The sequence below is a fragment of the Mobula hypostoma genome, chromosome 15 (assembly GCF_963921235.1).
Source record: "Mobula hypostoma chromosome 15, sMobHyp1.1, whole genome shotgun sequence".
NCBI classification, from domain to species: Eukaryota; Metazoa; Chordata; class Chondrichthyes; order Myliobatiformes; family Myliobatidae; genus Mobula; species Mobula hypostoma.
Window position 1 is genome coordinate 59,217,012 of NC_086111.1, and position 17,961 is coordinate 59,234,972.

General features: G+C 38.6%; 1 protein-coding gene across 1 annotated transcript in view; it reads left to right on the top strand.

Moving 5' to 3' along the window:
• The window catches only part of acad9 (acyl-CoA dehydrogenase family, member 9), a 71,872-nt gene that overhangs the window by 50,655 nt on the left and 3,256 nt on the right, over nucleotides 1-17,961 (top strand). Inside the window, exons 14-17 of the mRNA XM_063068141.1 lie at nucleotides 1,143-1,269; nucleotides 3,443-3,520; nucleotides 10,824-10,952; nucleotides 14,663-14,735. Of these exons, the coding sequence (XP_062924211.1) occupies nucleotides 1,143-1,269; nucleotides 3,443-3,520; nucleotides 10,824-10,952; nucleotides 14,663-14,735 (407 nt within the window). The remainder of the gene's footprint in view (nucleotides 1-1,142; nucleotides 1,270-3,442; nucleotides 3,521-10,823; nucleotides 10,953-14,662; nucleotides 14,736-17,961) is intronic.

The window sequence follows — 17,961 nt, forward strand, 5'->3', positions numbered from 1 at the left end:
CTTTTAAGAGACTCCTGGATAGGTACATGGAGCTTTGAAATTACCTAGGGTTACCCATAGCTGTCTATTTAGCTAAGGTAAGGACATGTTCGGCACAGCTTTGTAGGCCAAAGGGCCTGTATTGTGCTGTAGGTTTTCTATGTTTCTAAATCTGAAATATACATATTTGATTCCAAGAAGTCAGTACCCTTCTGTGCAGTTTTTGACTTTTGACTCCAGTATTTTTTTTACATCTGGTCAATCTTGCTGTATGCTTCGGAAACATGGACTATAACACCAGTACTCCAAAGAAACTTTGAAGCAACAGAAATGTGGTTTCTTAGAAGAATGCTGAAAATATCACGTAGAGATAGGGTAACTAATGAGACAGTATTCCAACGTGCCCATACAAAAAAGGTCTTTAATGAGAACATTAAATGAGAGGAAACTTAAATTCCTGGGCCAAGTCATCAGAATGGGAGAAATAGAACACCTTACATTACAAGGCCGTATGCCTGGGAAACGCGGAAGAGGAAGGCAAAGAAGAAAATATATGGACACTGAAAGAACTAACAGATCTAAGTGTGTGAGATATCATTGACGCCGCGAGGGATCGTTCGATGTGGAGAGCCGTGATCGCCCAAGTGTGTAACGTGAAAGGCACATGAAGAAGAAGACGACTTTTTTTCAACTGCTTTTTGATAAACTTCCCATTTTTTTGAAATGGTATTAGTTGTCAATTTGCTGGTTAATTATCTCATTTTCAGTATATTATCTTGTGTGCTATCTGAAATCACCATTATAAACAGGCGCCCCACTGTATATTACAGTGGGGATGGAGATTGCATTCCTGGAAGACATTCCAAATAGTGAAGCCACATTATCTGCACGTGTCTAGAAATATAAGTTGACAAAGATACAGTATGTTGACTTATTTACTTCTTTCCCCCATAAATTTTGAGAAAATGAATTTTATTCCATACCTCAAATTTTGGGGTAGTGACGTGTGGATTTTCAGATGTTGAATTTCTGTAAGATGAATAGTGATAAAGTGGCGGGGTGGGGGGGGTTACCTGTTGTGGGCAAAGCACATTAATGTATTTTAAAATAATTTTTGGACTATGAAGCTATTTTTTTAAGGCACTCTTTCTCTTTGTTTCCAGAGAGATGAAGAAAGGAAATATCGGAGTTGCGTTGGAGATTTTAGGAAAAAAATTGGGAGGTTCTTTGACCACAAAAGTGGATTTTGGCCTCACAGGCAAAAATGGTGTCGTGCATCCCAGTTTAGAGGTACTTGTTCATGTGTCATAATTAATAGTGAAATGTTGTTTCTTTGAAGTGTAAATCAATTACAAGCCAGTACTTAGCATGCAGAACTTTATTTATCAGAATAGGCTTTATTATTACTGACACACATTTCATGAAATTTGCTATGTTGTGAAAGCAGTACAATGCAAAGACAAAATAACTGTAAATTACAAAATTGGTAAATAGTGCAAAAAAAAAGTTCAGTAGTATTCGAAGACAATTCAGAAATCTTACGGTTGAGAAGAAGAAATTGTTCATTTATTGAGTATGAATTTTCATGCTTCTGTACCAACTTTTTCAATGGTAATAATGAGAGAGAGAAAGAATGTACGTACATACAGCCCTAATTAAGCGTCTGCCCTAATTAGCCAGAGTTTCATGTAAGTAGTTAAAAAGGTATAAAAAAGACACATTGAATAACAAATTGTGTATTTAAATTAAATACAGAACAAATTAGAACACTACCAATACTACTGTGGTACTATAAAACTGTGTATTAGTTCCTAATACATACTGCTAGAGGAATTCATCCACATCATGCTCTTTTGACTGTAGATGAACAAGATCAGTGCAGACACCTAATCCCGATGATGGACTGCATTCATACAATGCTGTCAATGATTACACCTTCCAAATCTTCATTTTCATTGTAACATTCAAAATGATTGTCGACACCTTCAACTCTCTGTAGTTTCTAAATTGCTGAAGTAGTGAGATCATTTCATTCTCACCCTCAGCCGTTTCTGGCATCTCCACGCCTGAATGCTTGAAATTGCAAAGAACAGAACAGTTCTGAATTGTCTCATTGATTATTTCTTTCCAACTACAATTGACAACTGAAGGTATTTAAAAAAACTAAAGCAGTGCACACAAAATGCTAGAGGAATTCAGCAGGTCAGGCAGCATCTACGGAAAAGAGTAAACAGTTGACTTTTCGGACCAGGACTGTTCTTCAAAAATAAAAAAGTTAAAGTCTGTCCCAAGCCTTATAGGCTCATCAGGTTGGTGCTTATGCTAGTTTCAGTGGCGTGAAGCGACTGAGAGTACACTCCCACCCCCCCCCCCCGGATAGGACGCCAGTCTATCGCAGGTTAACCCTCAGCATTTTGCCAGTACCCATTTTCAGCTGGAGCAATGTGTGCTTAAGTGCCTTGCTCAAGGACAAAACACACTGCCTCGGCTAGGCTCAAACTCACGACCTTCAGATCGCTAGTCCAACGCCCTAACCACTTGGCCACGCGCCACACTTCAGAAATAAAGCAGTAAGACAATTCAGAACTGCTTTGCTCACTGCGGTTTAAAAACTGTTCGCTCAAAGCAAGGTATTTTGTCTAAGTACATGCTAGTTAGTAAGTGTTTGGCTGCAGTCTCCTTCCCCAATTAGGCAGCTTAGTATCCCAATTAAACAAAGGGAGTCCTGGCTATTTTCTTGATTAATTTTTGTTCTTTAAGAGTCATCCCAAAAAAAGTAGCTGCCCCTATTAACTAACGGCCCAATTAACTGGAATTCATAAATTTATCATGTAAATTTGTATTCTGTTAAGTTGGGTTCTAAATTTATTATGTGTTTTACTAATCAAAGTCAATAATTCTGTAAGATATCTACTGAAGGTATAAATTAATGGTGGCTTACATTAAGCAACAATCATTAAAGACAAGGTATGAATTTGAAGTAGAGTTTAAATGAGCCATGGGTTGGGTTTATATCACCTATAGCCTTAAGAGGGAAAGTGTTTGCCAGGACAAAGCACTGGGGCAGAACAGGAAAATCTATGCCAAATTATCTTCCCATTAACCAACTGATGTTGAGAGAAATGACATCTGAAATTGAATGCAGACATTAGTGCATTACTAAATGCTCCTTAGGAAAATGTTATACCTGTGCTACCATTGTCTTTTCAACCCCATGAGCTTTAATTTTACTAACAAATCTAATCTATGGTGCTGCGCCAAGTTTTTTTTTGAAAATATATGTACAGTTGTACTACCTTATTATTGCATCAAAGAGCTCAATCAAGTTGGTCTAACACAATTTGTCTTCACTAAGTTTGTTTTGACATGTGATTTGGAATTAGTAATCAACAGCAAAAGGCAACTGGACGCACCAGAATTGTGAAATTGGATAAGAAGAACAATTTCATTTTGTTTCCTTTAGGCGAGTGCCAAAAAGTTGGAGGAGAATGTATACGTCTTAGGCACCACGGTGGAAAATCTGTTGTACAGATATGGCAAGGTAATGAAAAGTTTCTTTTCTAATAGAATACGGTCAAGTCCAGAAAATACTTAGATGTACTTTAAAGTCTAAAAATGTTAAGGTGTAAGTTGTACTTTTTGATATCTTCACCACATAGGCATCTGCTGTGGGGAAAATGCATACCTCTAGAATTTATAACCAACCATACGTCGAAAAATACAGTGCCGGCTTTTGTGGATAATTATACATGGGTTGCCAACACTTTCTCCTCTCATTCCCGTAACTGCCAGGAAACACGCTGTGCAAATGATAACATTTATGAACTTGCTGGCATTCACGCTCTGACATTGGACTCTAGTGTGGGACTTAGTCCCCAAGAATGAGCTTCTAAATCTGCTCCTTGAACTTGCACTAATTTAGTTTTGACACAGCAATGGGAGAAATTAGTATATTTACATTTTTGAATGAGCTTTGTTTTAATTTTAGTTCTTGAGATTATCCTCAGACCCTGCATAACGCTACCCCACAAGACACTGATTCGTTACAATACAATTACTCAATTCTTCATTATAACGTAATGTTATAATGACCCTGCATAGCACTGATTTACACAGTGCTCCACCTTCAGAGTGTTAAGCGGGGTCTGATTTTATTCTTAACATTTTACCTTTTTTAATTTTTGAATGCTTCTGAATATCAAGATTTTTTTTTGAAAAAATTTAAGTCCTTGGCAAAGCTGGATAATGCCTTTTCTGGGCTGTCAGAGATTATTTTCGGCCATTTCATGAGTAGGAATTGTTCAGGACTACCCTTGTGAATTTTCTTCTAATTTTTGGATCTGAGCACCATTTTATTGCTCATCCCAAAATGCCCTTAGGAAGGAGGTGTCTGTCTGGTAGCTTACTGAAGTCCAATTAGTGACAGTCTTCCCACAATTCTGTTAAGCAGAAACTCCATGATTTATGACATGCAAGGACTTCCCATTAGGAACCTGTATTTTCTTACCAGCTAGATAAGTTAAGGAGATATTTAATAGGTAACTATCTACTTTTCTCTTTAGGTTGCAAGTTCTGAGCCATTGTTCCAGTTCCAATAGTTTTTTTCATTCTTGCTCCTAGTCTTCTAGTCCGAACTCTTGCTATTATTTATTTGTTTGGTTCTACTTTGTTCCGCAGTTCTTTTCAGAAATGCAAGTATATTTCGGTGATGTGATGAGATGAGGGAAAAAATATCATTGATAGGTGAGGACTGATTTGCTTAGATATTTCAGAAACATGTAGGTAATTAGTTTATTATTGTCAAGTGATGAGATACAGTGAAAAAGCACTATATGCATACCATCCACACAAATAATTTCATACATAAGCACGAGGTAATACAAAAGGAAGAACAATAACAAAATGCAGAATATAGTGATACAAAGGAAGTACTCAGTGCAGCTACATACCCCTCTTGAGAACCAGTTTTCCATCTTCCATTCCCTTCCACCTTATAACAAGCATGATCCACTTCCACCACTGTCAGAATTTGCATTCTGAACTCTTCTAATCATAGCAATCATTTTAAAACCAAGGCTCACTTTTTTTTTCTAGGATGGTTAAAGTTTAAAACAAAATAATGAATTTATTCAGGTGCGTTAAGTTAATTTATTGTGTAAATATTGTTTTTCCAGTTTTTAAGCACAAAGTTGTTCAGAATCCTGTTTAAGACAATTAACCTGTAATACAGAAAATGTCAAATGGTTTGAAAAATGTAGTACAGTGCCATCTATTGGTAATAGCTTATATTACAGATTTACATCTAGATGGCCTCACCCTGTCTCAAACGCCGCAGTAATACATAAATCTAAACATAAGGGAGCTTATACAAAAGTGTAACTATAATGGAAAAGTAGAATGAGCTTTTGTCATTGACAAAATATAAAAGTTTAAGATGTATGTGATATGCACAGAATGTATTTATTGGTGCGTTTCCTTGGCAATAATCAGAAAGACTTTTTTTTACAGTGAAAAATGTGAAAATATAAGGGGTGAATGTATACAAGGCTTCGGAATCCAAAAAGCTACTAGTATCTCAAAACATTTTCCACCCAAAGGGGCGCACACATGAGTACAAGCAGAGGCACAGTCCTCTCCTCAAATAATCATTGATAAAAATTGTATCTGGTCTGGTTATGGACATTCATCCTATATTGTTCAGCTTGTACATCTGCACTCCTTCAAACACTGGGAAATTTAAATTTCTGACAAGGCTACACTAACAGATTCTGTAAAAGCGTGGTTTTCCAATAAAGCATGGTCAAGGTGAACTAAAATAGTTATTAATTTTCAAATGCCTTTACTGTGAAATATCAATCTACCAGCCTTTATGGGCTTCAGATCTGTCTAGACAAAATGTACCCCCTAGCAAGAGCAGCTGTTATTAGTCAGCTCTTATCCCTAAGCATTAGCAGAGCTGGTGTCTCTTACGTGACTGGCATTCATAGAAAAGAATAATTTAGAGTGTCAGGTAGTAAGTGCAAAGTACAATCTCATAACCTAGGTTCATATTTGACTGCAGGGCATCTCTGTAAAGTTTGCAAGTTCTCCCTGCCATTGTCTGTCTTTCTCCTGGGTCTACTGGTTTCCTCTCGCAGCTAAAGATGTGCTGGTTGTTAGGTTAATTGGCTTCTGTAAATTGCCTGCAGTGCATCAGAATGGGAATTATTGGCCATGTGGAGAACAATGGGTTACAATGAAAGAAGCTGGGGAATGGGATTGACAGAATTGATTGAACTGGCATAGACTCAATAGACTGGAAGTCTCTTCCTAAATTGCATGTAAGGGTAAGAGATTTGAGGAAAAATCTGAGCTGACAACTCACTTAAAAGCCTTACTGTGCTGGCCTTTAAGTTTATTTTCTCTTGTAAACTATTCCTTTAACATAACCAGGGGTATGTCATTCTGGATAGTAAACCTGATTTGAGTAATGTTACCAGCCTCAGCACCACTCCTTTCAAAGTCTGCAAGAAAACTTTCATTTATCATTCTCATTCTCACATTAAAACCCATCAGAACACTTGTGTCCCTACTGAGGAAGATGTGGGGGAAAAAAGCTTTTGAATTCAAATGATTAACTGCAGTTATAGTTGTAAGAAAAGTAGAGCTGATGTTTATTAAGAATGTATGAAATATCAGTGGAGTTATTACATTACTCAGAATGTATGATCTCAAGATCATTAGAGCTTTGTCACCTGGGGGAGGCAAATCAAGTTAGAATTTTAAGCATGAATTTTAAATAATGAATGCTGGTGAACATGAGAAAACGGAATAGCTTCTGTAAATGTGGCTAACTGGCACTACTGCCATTACCTGAATGTTGATCCAGAATAAAAATAAAGAGGGGAATAACATTCATTCCCATACCCCAAAGTGCCATTTACATCTTATTGAGCCTTAAAGTCCAAAATAAAGCTGACAGCATTTGTGCACCATAGATAATAGAGTAATAGTGAATGATCCGTCTTCAGGAATTTGAGTACAAAATTCAGGCTGATTGTGCAGTGTAGAACCAGTGCACTGTTGGAGGGGCTACCCTTTGGACCAGGTGCTGAGCTGAGGCCCATTTGTTCTCTCAAACAGACGTGAGATATCTTAGCATTACTTCAAAGAAAAGCAGTTATTTTCCTGTCACAGCCAATTATTACCCTTCCATCAATGTCCCTAAAACATTGATCTGGTAATCATCCCATTGGTCTTTGTGCAAATTAACAAGGTGTTTCCTGCCCCGTGATAGAGTCCGCACTTAAAAACTACTCTGGTTGGAAAGTGCTTTGAGAGCTCTTCAGTCTCTTAATGGCACTCTATAAGGATTTTTCTTTATTCAATGGGAGTGTAAAGAAGCAAAATGAAGTCATTAGAAGGGTGTTACATGTGGAATAAAACCAAGTGCCCAAAACACTCAGCAAGTCAGGCAGCATCTGTGGAAAGCAAAAAAAATAGAATAAACATTTTGGGTTGAAGAGGCAGTGAGCTTCCTTGAAAGGAAATGGTACTGTGCTTCTCGTTCCACAAATACTGCCAGACCTACTGAGTGCTCCTGGCATTTTCTGTTTTTGTTTAACATTGGATGCAAAGTGGAGCACCTCCAACAACGCAGCAAGCCTAGAGAAGCTGTTTATTTTTCCCCCTGAGGAATCAGCCACCAGCACATTCAAGGTGGTTGGAGTGTGAGACATCCAGCTAAGGTATTAAACTGAGGCATATTTTCTCTCTCAGAATTTTTTGTTGTTGTATTATTTTAAAGAACAGCAGTTATTCCTGGTGCTACAGCCAATTTTTACCCTTTTGTCGTTATCACCAGAGGAAATAGTCTGGGCCATTTTAACTCTTGCTTTCATTTAAATATTATAATGTGTGCTAAAAAAAACTTGACATTGATTCCTTTTGAGAAAAATTAATACTTACAGAGTCCTACTGTGAATTGGAGCCTTTATTACCATACTGTAGAAAGATGTAAAATTTTACAGATTTGGCTGTAACTCATATTTGGTATTTGCCATCTGCACAGCAGAAGATATGACCTGACAGGACTATACTAATGCCAAAACAATTTATCACCATTGTTCCAGCCTCAGAACTATCCACCATTGTTGAGATTGGTGCCTAATTCAGCCACTAGCAACATTCTTCTTAATGTATCTTTAGCTTTCTAAAACTTTTGTTGTTAATTTTATATCTGTGTCGCCCATATGTCATTTGGTCTCTGCTTGCTTGTTCTTATTAATTTTAATTACCTCTTTCAAATTACCCAGTACAGGTTAGCCCCAGATCATGGACAGGTTCTGTCCTGTCGTAACCTGGGACCAACCTATACAGAGTAATCTGAAAGAGCCATGTTCTCAGGCAGCGGAAGATGCTTGCAGCCCACAGCATCTGGAAAATCCATCCCACAGGTACCCCAAACACTTGTTTGTCGGTGCTAGCTGTACTTAAGATACACGTTCTTATGCTGGGGAAGACGTGTAATTCCTTTTCTAATGAGAACTGTGTTTGCTTCTTATTAATATACTCTTTCACAAGACAATATTATAGGAGCAGGAGTTAAATAATGATTATATCATTGGATGACCATGCAGAGATTTAGAACATTGATCAATAAGTTCCTATCCTAAAACCTGAATAAATCTGGAATTAAAAAATAGTAGTAACAAAACCAACCATAAACCTACAAGATTCATTGAAAACACCCAAGGGGTTAATTGAACAGAGGAACAAAATTCCTTGCCTACCCTATGCAGTTCCAAATCACACCATTGTAGTTAACTCATAACTGTAAATTTAGTAGTAGTAATAATAATAATAATAATAATAATAATCTCAACTGAACCTTCTTTATTTCTTCAGCATCTTGGCTGTAGTGTTGAGCCTCAAAATGGTCACTCCAGAGAAAAGTGATCTTTATTGAGATATTAAACGGATTCACCATTCCATCTAATTTTCGTATTTTAAACCTCATTTCTGAAAGTTTATATTCCTGAGGTTTTAAGGTATATGCATGTGATGGCCTTGTGAACCTGACCAACCCACCATACCTCTGTCCTTGACTTTAGATCACCACATTTTGTAATTACATGGTGTGATTTCATGACTCTCCACAATAGAAAACTACTTAAATGATTTGTTTCTACAAGACAACTCCCATTTTGACTTCCATCCAAGAAGTCACTATGAGATCAGTCTGATAAATGTCTTCAACTTTCTGCCTCTTCTTACAAATTCCAGGGACCCATGTGCTTTTTGTTAACCAATTATAATAATTTATGTAAATATACACCCTGAGCCTTCTGTTTCTGTGTTCTGTTTAGAATTGTACCAACTTATTTATATTAGCAGTTCATTATTTTCATACCAAAATGTTAAAGTGCATGAATTTCACTGGAAAAGATCAAGAGGACATTTGCCAGCTTGAAAACAAATTTATGATCACCTTTAATGCAGTAATTCATTACTGCATTATTCATTAAATTCATTAATGCTCGGACATGCTAATGAATTAATTCAGTAATGCTCGGACAGTTGCACAGAGTCTTGACATCTTCAGAAGTTTTCGGATGACTCTGCCATAGTTGGAGGCATCAGCAAGGGAGATGAGGCTGAGTACAGGGCTACGGAAGGAAACAATTATCTGCAGCTTAATGTGAAAAAAACTAAGGAGCTACACACATCAAAGTTGCTGGTGAACGCAGCAGGCCAGGCAGCATCTCTAGGAAGAGGTACAGTCGACGTTTCGGGCCGAGACCCTTCGTCTGACGAAGGGTCTCGGCCTGAAACGTCGACTGTACCCCTTCCTAGAGATGCTGCCTGGCCTGCTGCGTTCACCAGCAACTTTGATGTGTGTTGCTTGAATTTCCAGCATCTGCAGTATTCCTGTTGAAGACTAAGAAGCTGGTGGTAGACCTGAGGAGAGCTAAGGTACCGGTGACCCCTGTTTCCATCCAGGGGGTCAGTGTGGACATGGTGGAGGATTACAAATACCTGGGGATACGAATTGACAATAAACTGGACTGGTCAAAGAACACTGAGGCTGTCTACAAGAAGGGTCAGAGCCATCTCTATTTCCTGAGGAGACTGAGGTCCTTTAACATCTGTCGGATGATGCTGAGGATGTTCTACGAGTCTGTGGTGGCCAGTGCGATGATGTTTGCTGTTGTGTTCTGGGGCAGCAGGCTGAGGGTAGCAGACACCAACAGAATCGACAAACTTATTCGTAAGGCCAGTGATGTTGTGGGGATGGAACTGGACTCTCTGATGGTGGTGTCTGAAAAGAGGATGCTGTCCAAGTTGCATGCCATCTTGGACAATGTCTCCCATCCACTACATTAATGTACTGGGTGGGCACAGGAGTACATTCAGCCAGAGACTCATTCCACCGAGATGCAACACAGAGCGTCATAGGAAGTCATTTCTGCCTGTGGCCATCAAACTTTACAACTCCTCCCTTGGAGGGTCAGACACTCTGAGCCAATAGGCTGGTCCTGGACATTTCCTGGCATAATCTACATATTACTATTTAACTATTTATGGTGCAACTGTAACAAAAACCAATTTCCCCCAGGATCAATAAAGTATGATTATGACTAATTCAGAATACTGGATTAGTTTAAGCGTAGGTATCAAAGAGGCAGAGATTTCTAAAATAATAATTTGAATGCATACTTGTGAAGTGAGTTAACGAAATTAGGGAGAATAGTCATTAAATGTAATAAGCAGGTCAAGTAGGATGAAATTATCTTGATATAACAACATTAAATTTATTTTTTTGTTCATGTTCATCAATGGATCGTGTGCACCTCCCTCCAAAGACTATAGTGGAAGAGCAACTGGTGGTAAAGAAAGTAGCCGATGTTCTTATTAACCTTTATGCTATGACAGCAGTTATCTCGAGAGCTAGTCGCTCAATCAGCATTGGCCTCCGTAATCATGATCATGAGGTAGGTATCAATGACCTAATCAATGATTATTACTCCAATTAAATCTACAGTAAAAAATAAACTGTCAATTGGGAAGGAGATTAAAATATTTATGTATTAATATTGGTGCAGAACATGTTGGGTGCTCATGATCTGCTTTCCAATTTGCCTGCTGTTCAGTCGAATATATCTTGCTGTGTGCCTGCAGAATGTAGAAAACAGCTAAGTTAACTAAACAGCTAAGTTAACTAGTCCATTTTTTTCTCTTCTCTGGTGAATTGGGATTACTTGAGATCGAAATCAAACGATGCTAACAACTTCCTGATGTGCCTTATAATGCACAAGCCCTGTTCTCAACAGTGTTGTGTTTTTCTGCTTGTGTTAGGCCAGTGGTTCCAAAAATATCATCTTGTTTTCACAAGAGTATTTTTACTCTATCATCCTCTGATTTTTTTTTTTTGCCTTGGTGCCACTTGGAATATGGTTCAAAAAGATTCCACATTTTTGTAAGCTATTACTTTTGTTTTATCTACATTTATTCTAATGGACAGCAGTATTTCAATTTTTTCTTTTATGGAACAGATGCTTATTACCTGTTGATCTTCACAACCACCACCTTTCAATTGATTCCCACTCAATACTGTGCCACTGATTGATCGAGCTGGCTTACCTTGTGGTTGTCATGACTAATTAGCCAGAGATAGAGCAAGCACACGATAGCTCTAGGCTGGTAACTGTTCAGTCGATTGCTTTGCTGAATTCAGCTCAGAATATAGATTTTTTTGCACGTGCAGAAGCGTAAATTTAAACATGCACCACCGGTCTCCTCAGTTGAGCTGCCACATTTCATTCATATGGAATTGCCTAATAATTAAGTTTCTAGTGTGATTTCTGTGGAACTAAAGAAAATGTTAAGCTTTTTTAAAATCTAAATTTTAGATTATTTTAAAATCAAGGTTCGAAGTATCATCATGTAAAATGATACAGTGCTTCAGAATCTTCCTTGGCTTTCTGTCAAACAAGTACAGTGTATTTTTTTTCAAGTGTTAGAGGTGCAAATGCTACTTGTAAAGCAGATAGCTGTATCTTGAAATGACAGCTGTATTATACTTCATAAATTAAACATAGAAACATAGAAAATAGGTGCAGGAGTAGGCTATTCAGCCCTTCGAGCCTGCACCGCCATTTATTATGATCATGGCTGATCATCCAACTCAGAACCCTGCACCAGCCTTCCCTCCATACCCCCTGATCCCTTTAGCCACAAGGGCCATATCTAACTCCCTCTTAAATATAGCCAATAAACTGGCCTCAACTGTTTCCTGTGGCAGAGAATTCCACAGATTCACCACTCTCTGTGTGAAGAAGTTTTTCCTAATCTCGGTCCTAAAAGGCTTCCCCTTTATCCTCAGACTATGAACCATCGTTCTAGACTTCCCCAACATCGGGAACAATCTTCCTGCATCTAGCCTGTCCAATCCCTTTAGGATTTTATATGTTTCAATCAGATCCCCATCAATCTTCTAAATTCCAATGAGTACAAGCCTAGTTCATCCAGTCTTTCTTCATATGAAAGTCCTGCCATCCCAGGAATCAATCTGGTGAACCTTCTTTGTACTCCCTCTATGGCAAGGATGTCTTTCCTCAGATTAGGGGACCAAAACTGCACACAATACTCCAGGAGTGGTCTCACCAAGGCCTTGTACAACTGCAGTAGTACCTCCCTGCTCCTGTACTCGAATCCTCTCGCTATAAATGCCAGCATACCATTCGCCTTTTTCACCGCCTGCTGTACCTGCATGCCCACTTTCAATGACTGGTGTATAATGACACCCAGGTCTCGTTGCACCTCCCCTTTTCCTAATCGGCCACCATTCAGATAATAATCTGTTTTCCTATTTTTGCCACCAAAGTGGATAACTTCACATTTATCCACATTAAATTGCATCTGCCATGAATTTGCCCACTCACCCAACTTATCCAAGTCCCCCTGCATCCTCTTAGCATCCTCGTCACAGCTAACACTGCCGCCCAGCTTCGTGTCATCCGCAAACTTGGAGATGCTGCATTTAGTTCCCTCATCCAAGTCATTAATATATATTGTAAACAACTGGGGTCCCAGCACTGAGCCTTGCGGTACCCCACTAGTCACTGCCTGCCATTCTGAAAAGGTCCCGTTTATTCCCACTCTTTGCTTCCTGTCTGCCAACCAATTCTCTATCCACATCAATACCTTACGCCCAATACCGTGTGCTTTAAGTTTGCACACTAATCTCCTGTGTGGGACCTTGTCAAAAGCCTTTTGAAAATCCAAATATACCACATCCACTGGTTCTCCCCTATCCACTCTACTAGTTACATCCATTAAGGCCTAGAACCTGCTGTCAGCTGCTCACACACCAGTGACTCATCATTTCAGACACTCCTTTTCCTGATCTATTTAAGTCAATTTGCAACCCTGATTGAAATTAGCACTGCCCTAGGCAGAATCTTGCCTGATGTGGTGCCATCATGTAAATGGCCCAGTACGAACCCAGTGACAAAACGAATGAAATAAACTTTTGACAGCCTGTTTAGTTGCATCCCAAGAACTAGTATTCAATTCTGTGAAGGATTTTAAATGTTTGTGAGTACCTCCAACATCCAGAAATATACAAAACATATTTTTAAAATTTATTTACTGAAATACAGAGCAGAATAGGCCCTTCCAGCCTTTTGAGCCATGCTGCCCAGCAATCCTCTGATTCAATCTGATACCGATCATGAAACAATTTACATTGACCAATTAACCTATTGACTGATGCATCTTTGGACTGTGGAAGAAAGCCACAGTACCCAGAAGAAACTCTGGGAGAATGTATATTCTGAACTATTAAAAGTTAATGATATAAGTAAAAAATAAAAAGATAAATAATTTAAAAACACATTTCTATAATGTTTAAAGCAGCTGACTAATTCAGAATCATTTAAATTACTTCACAGATACCCGAGTGCCCTGTAGTCATTCCTTTCCCTTCATGTGTGTAGACTTGGCACAGTGACCTTGGTGTGAATGTCCAATGAATCCTTAAGGCACTGGCACTGGGGGTAGACAGGATACTGGCCTTCATTGGCTGGTTCATAAAAAAGTAAGCATGGCTTATGGTATAACTATTTAAAGCGTTGTCTCAGTCACAGCTGGAGAGCTGTTTGCCAAATCTGTTTGCCTTTCATATCAGGAAGGATGCATTTGCATTGGAGGGAATACAAGAGGCTTACGAGAAGAAATTGGAAAGGCTGGTGGTTGATTTCCTTTGGAACAGAGAAGGCTGAAGGAATCTGATTGAGGAACATAAAATTTTTGAAGGGGATGAATAAGTTAGAGAGAAACGTTTTCCCTGCATAAAGGCAAGAGGGAATTTAAAGATAACTGCATCAGATTTTCACAGGACTGCTCTAAATTTAAGACGCTGTATAGCAAGCGTTGTAGCTTTCTTCAAAAATGATTCATACCTTTTAACATTTAAAGATCACAAGGATAATGCATGGTCTCTGAACTATTAATATTCTTTCATTTAAAATGCCTGTTGGGGTTAATTTTACTATTTCTGTTTAATTGTGTTTTTTTTATAGAAAGATGAATTCAGGCATTTTGCAGGATAAAAGAGGAGACAGATAGCTAACATCTGTTTCCTCTTTGATTTGACATGATTTTCTGAAGTGTTTCCCAGCTGTTCTGTTTCTATCATCAGATTTTACTTGCCAACACCTTTTGCTCTGAGGCCCATTTCCAGAATAACTATCAAATGGCAAAACTACAGAAAAGTAAGTACTTAACAAGAATTCGTGAAAAGTAAATAGTGTTAAGTGCATAAGAAGGTTGACATTTTCATTAAAAACTGAAGGTGCTGTTGTCTCTAGCAATGTGCATTGGAAAAGGCAGCTATCAACAGAAAACTTAAGCAATGTCCAAAATCCTCCAAAGCAAAATACCACAGATAGTGGAAGTAAAGAATACTGAAAATACAAGCAGATCGGGTAGCATCTCTAGAGAAAAAAACAATTAATTTTGCAGGCCAATTATCTTGCATAATTCTGACCTATTAACAAAAAAAAGACTGCACCATACTAATGGTTTGAAATCTTTTTCAATTGCATTGTGAAATATTTAGTGTAATTCTACTGGACTACACTGTCTCAGAAGTGATCATGGGGGTGGGGTGGGGGAGAGAGATGCAGTAATGTTAAGTATCTGGTATAATTTCTTAATGGATAGTAGAGGTTACCTGTAAGTCAATCACCATGATGGAGCTCGGAGTAAGAGGCATGAAATCCATGCAGACACAGTGCATGGAGTCCATGACAACTAGCCACCCACCCACCCGCTGTGTGAAGCACCACAACATGTGGCAGAATCTTCCGATTTCTCATTTGATGCTCCAGCCACCTCAAATACCTCAAAAACTGGAGTGGAAAGCAGCCATCCTTGATCACAGAAGACTGTTCAGAAACATGAAAATCTGGTAATTTAATTCGTGAGAGTTGGTCTGGGCATAGAAATTTCTAGCATTGTGAATGAATAAAGAGATGAGTATTTTTAAATCCAACTAAAGAGTGAGCAGTTATCAAATATAGGCAAGTAATTTGTGGAGAAATTATTTAAGCCTTACTTTGAGATTTGTTTTTGTATTCAGCAATTCCCAGAGTGTTTGGTAATGTATGGAATACAGTAATTAAATTTTGCAACAGAAACCCTTCAATGAAGTTATGGACGAAATGGGAGGTGAGGACCTCGATAAAATCACTGTCACTAAAGAGATAGTGATGAGCAAACTAGAGGGCCTGAAGGTAGATAAGTCCCCTGGTCCTGATGGGATGCATCCCAGGGTGCTGAGGGAATTGGCGGAGGTTTTAGTAGACGCACTGGTAATCTCTTACCAAAATTCTCTAGACTCTGGGCAGGTCCCAGCGGATTGGAAGACAGCAAGTGTCGCGCCACTTTTTAAAAAAGGATGTAGGCAAAAGACGGGCAACTATAGGCCAGTTAGCTTAACATCTGTAGTCAGGAAAATGCTTGAAGCTGTCAAGGAAGAAATAGCGAAACATTTAGAAAGGAGTGGTTCCATTAGACAGACGCAGCATGGATTCAGAAAGGGCAGGTCCTGTTTGACAAAATTACTGGAGTTCTTTGAGGACATAATGAGTGCAGTGGATAGGGGGAAACATTGATAATTTGGAAGAGGGGACTGAGTGTAGCGTAGCAAAATTTGCTGATGACACTAAACTGAGTGGAAAAGCAAATTGTTCAGAGGATGTGGAAAGTCTGCAGAGGGATAGAGATAGGGTAAGTGAGTGGGCCAAAGTCTGGCAGATGGAATACAACATTGGTAAATGCGAGATCATCCACTTTGGAAGGAATAGTAGAAGAGAAGATTATTATTTAAATGGTGAAAGATTGCAGCATGCTGTTGTGCAGAAGGACTTGGGAGTGCTTGTGCATGAATCGCAAAAGGTTGGCTTGCAGGTACAACAGGTTATTAAGAAGGCAAACGGAATGTTGGCCTTCATTGCTAGAGGGATTGAATTCAAGAGCCGAGAGGCTATGCTGCAATTATACAGGGTACTGGTGGGACCACACCTGGAGTACTGTGTGCAGTTTTGGTCTCCATACTTGAGGAAGGATATACTGGCTTTGGAGGCAGTGCAGAGAAGGTTCACCAGGTTGATTCCAAAGGGGTTAACCTATGGAGAGATTGAGTCGCCTGGGACTATACGCTCTGGAATTCAGAAGAATGAGAGGGGATCTTATAGAAACATACAAAATTTTGAAAGGGACAGATAGGTTAGAAATAGGAAAGTTGTTTCCATTGGTAGGTGAGATGAGAACTAGGGGACATTGCCTCAAGATTCAGGGGAGAAAATTTAGGATGGAAATGAGAAGAAACTGTTTTTCCCAGAGAGTGGTGAATCTGTGGAATTCTCTGCCCAGGGAAGCAGTTAAGGCTTCTTCACTAAATATATTTAAGTTAGTTAGATAGATTTTTACATAGTAGGGGAATTAAGGGTTATGGGGAAAAGGCAGGTAGATGGAGCTGAGTTTACGGACAGATCAGCCATGATCTTATTGAATGGTGGGGCAGGCTCGATGGGCCGGATGGCCTACTCCTGCTCCTGTTTCTTATGTTCAACTCATAAAGCCCATGCCAGCTCCCCAAAAGAGTTATCTGCCTTTCTTATTTTCTGCAAGTAAGTTAAAATTAAAAGTTACTGGATTAAATTGGCATGACTTTTTTTTCTGAGAAACTTAGCATTCCCTGAGCACTTTAAATGTTTATACGTGTACTTTTGAAACAGTTTTAGAGTTATTCACTCTTTTTGTCAGGGATATTTGCAGACCAGAGTGATAATGTATTGAAAAGCTATGAGCACCCACCATAATGTCAGAAAGCTGACGAACAAGCTGAGCTATATAGCCTTAAAAAGAACTTATAAATCTAAATTCATATGCTGAGATAAACTCTGGATGGAGGACAAACAAAAAAAATCTAATTTGGTCGATCTATGTGGTGGTCCTTCATATGGAATAGATTCCTGGATGTGGTAATTGTGATGGGGGAAGAAACAATTGTTGCTCTGATGAGATGTTTCTTGTAAGATAGCCACATCTATCTTTATTTATCTTGCAATGCCTGATCCTTCTCAGTTTATAATTAGTGTACTTGTTTCTAAATGTTATAAATATTTAAAGTATAACATGATAAAAGTTACACATTTATAGCTTTACAATGAGTGAGTGTAATGTGTAGAGTTGGGCTTTGAGGATTTGCTATTTTTATGGATTAGTGAAACCCTTTTTGTAGATTATCCTTTGACTTGTGTAACAGATGAATAAGATTGGTATTTAAAAAATCTTTTTTTCTGTGCACAGGGATAATCTTTTAATGCAGAATTGCAAACATTAATCGTTACTCCGTAATGGGGATACTTGTGCATTTTAGAAACTATCCTTGGTTCTTTCTCAGAATCCATTAGTAAACATTAATATTTATCT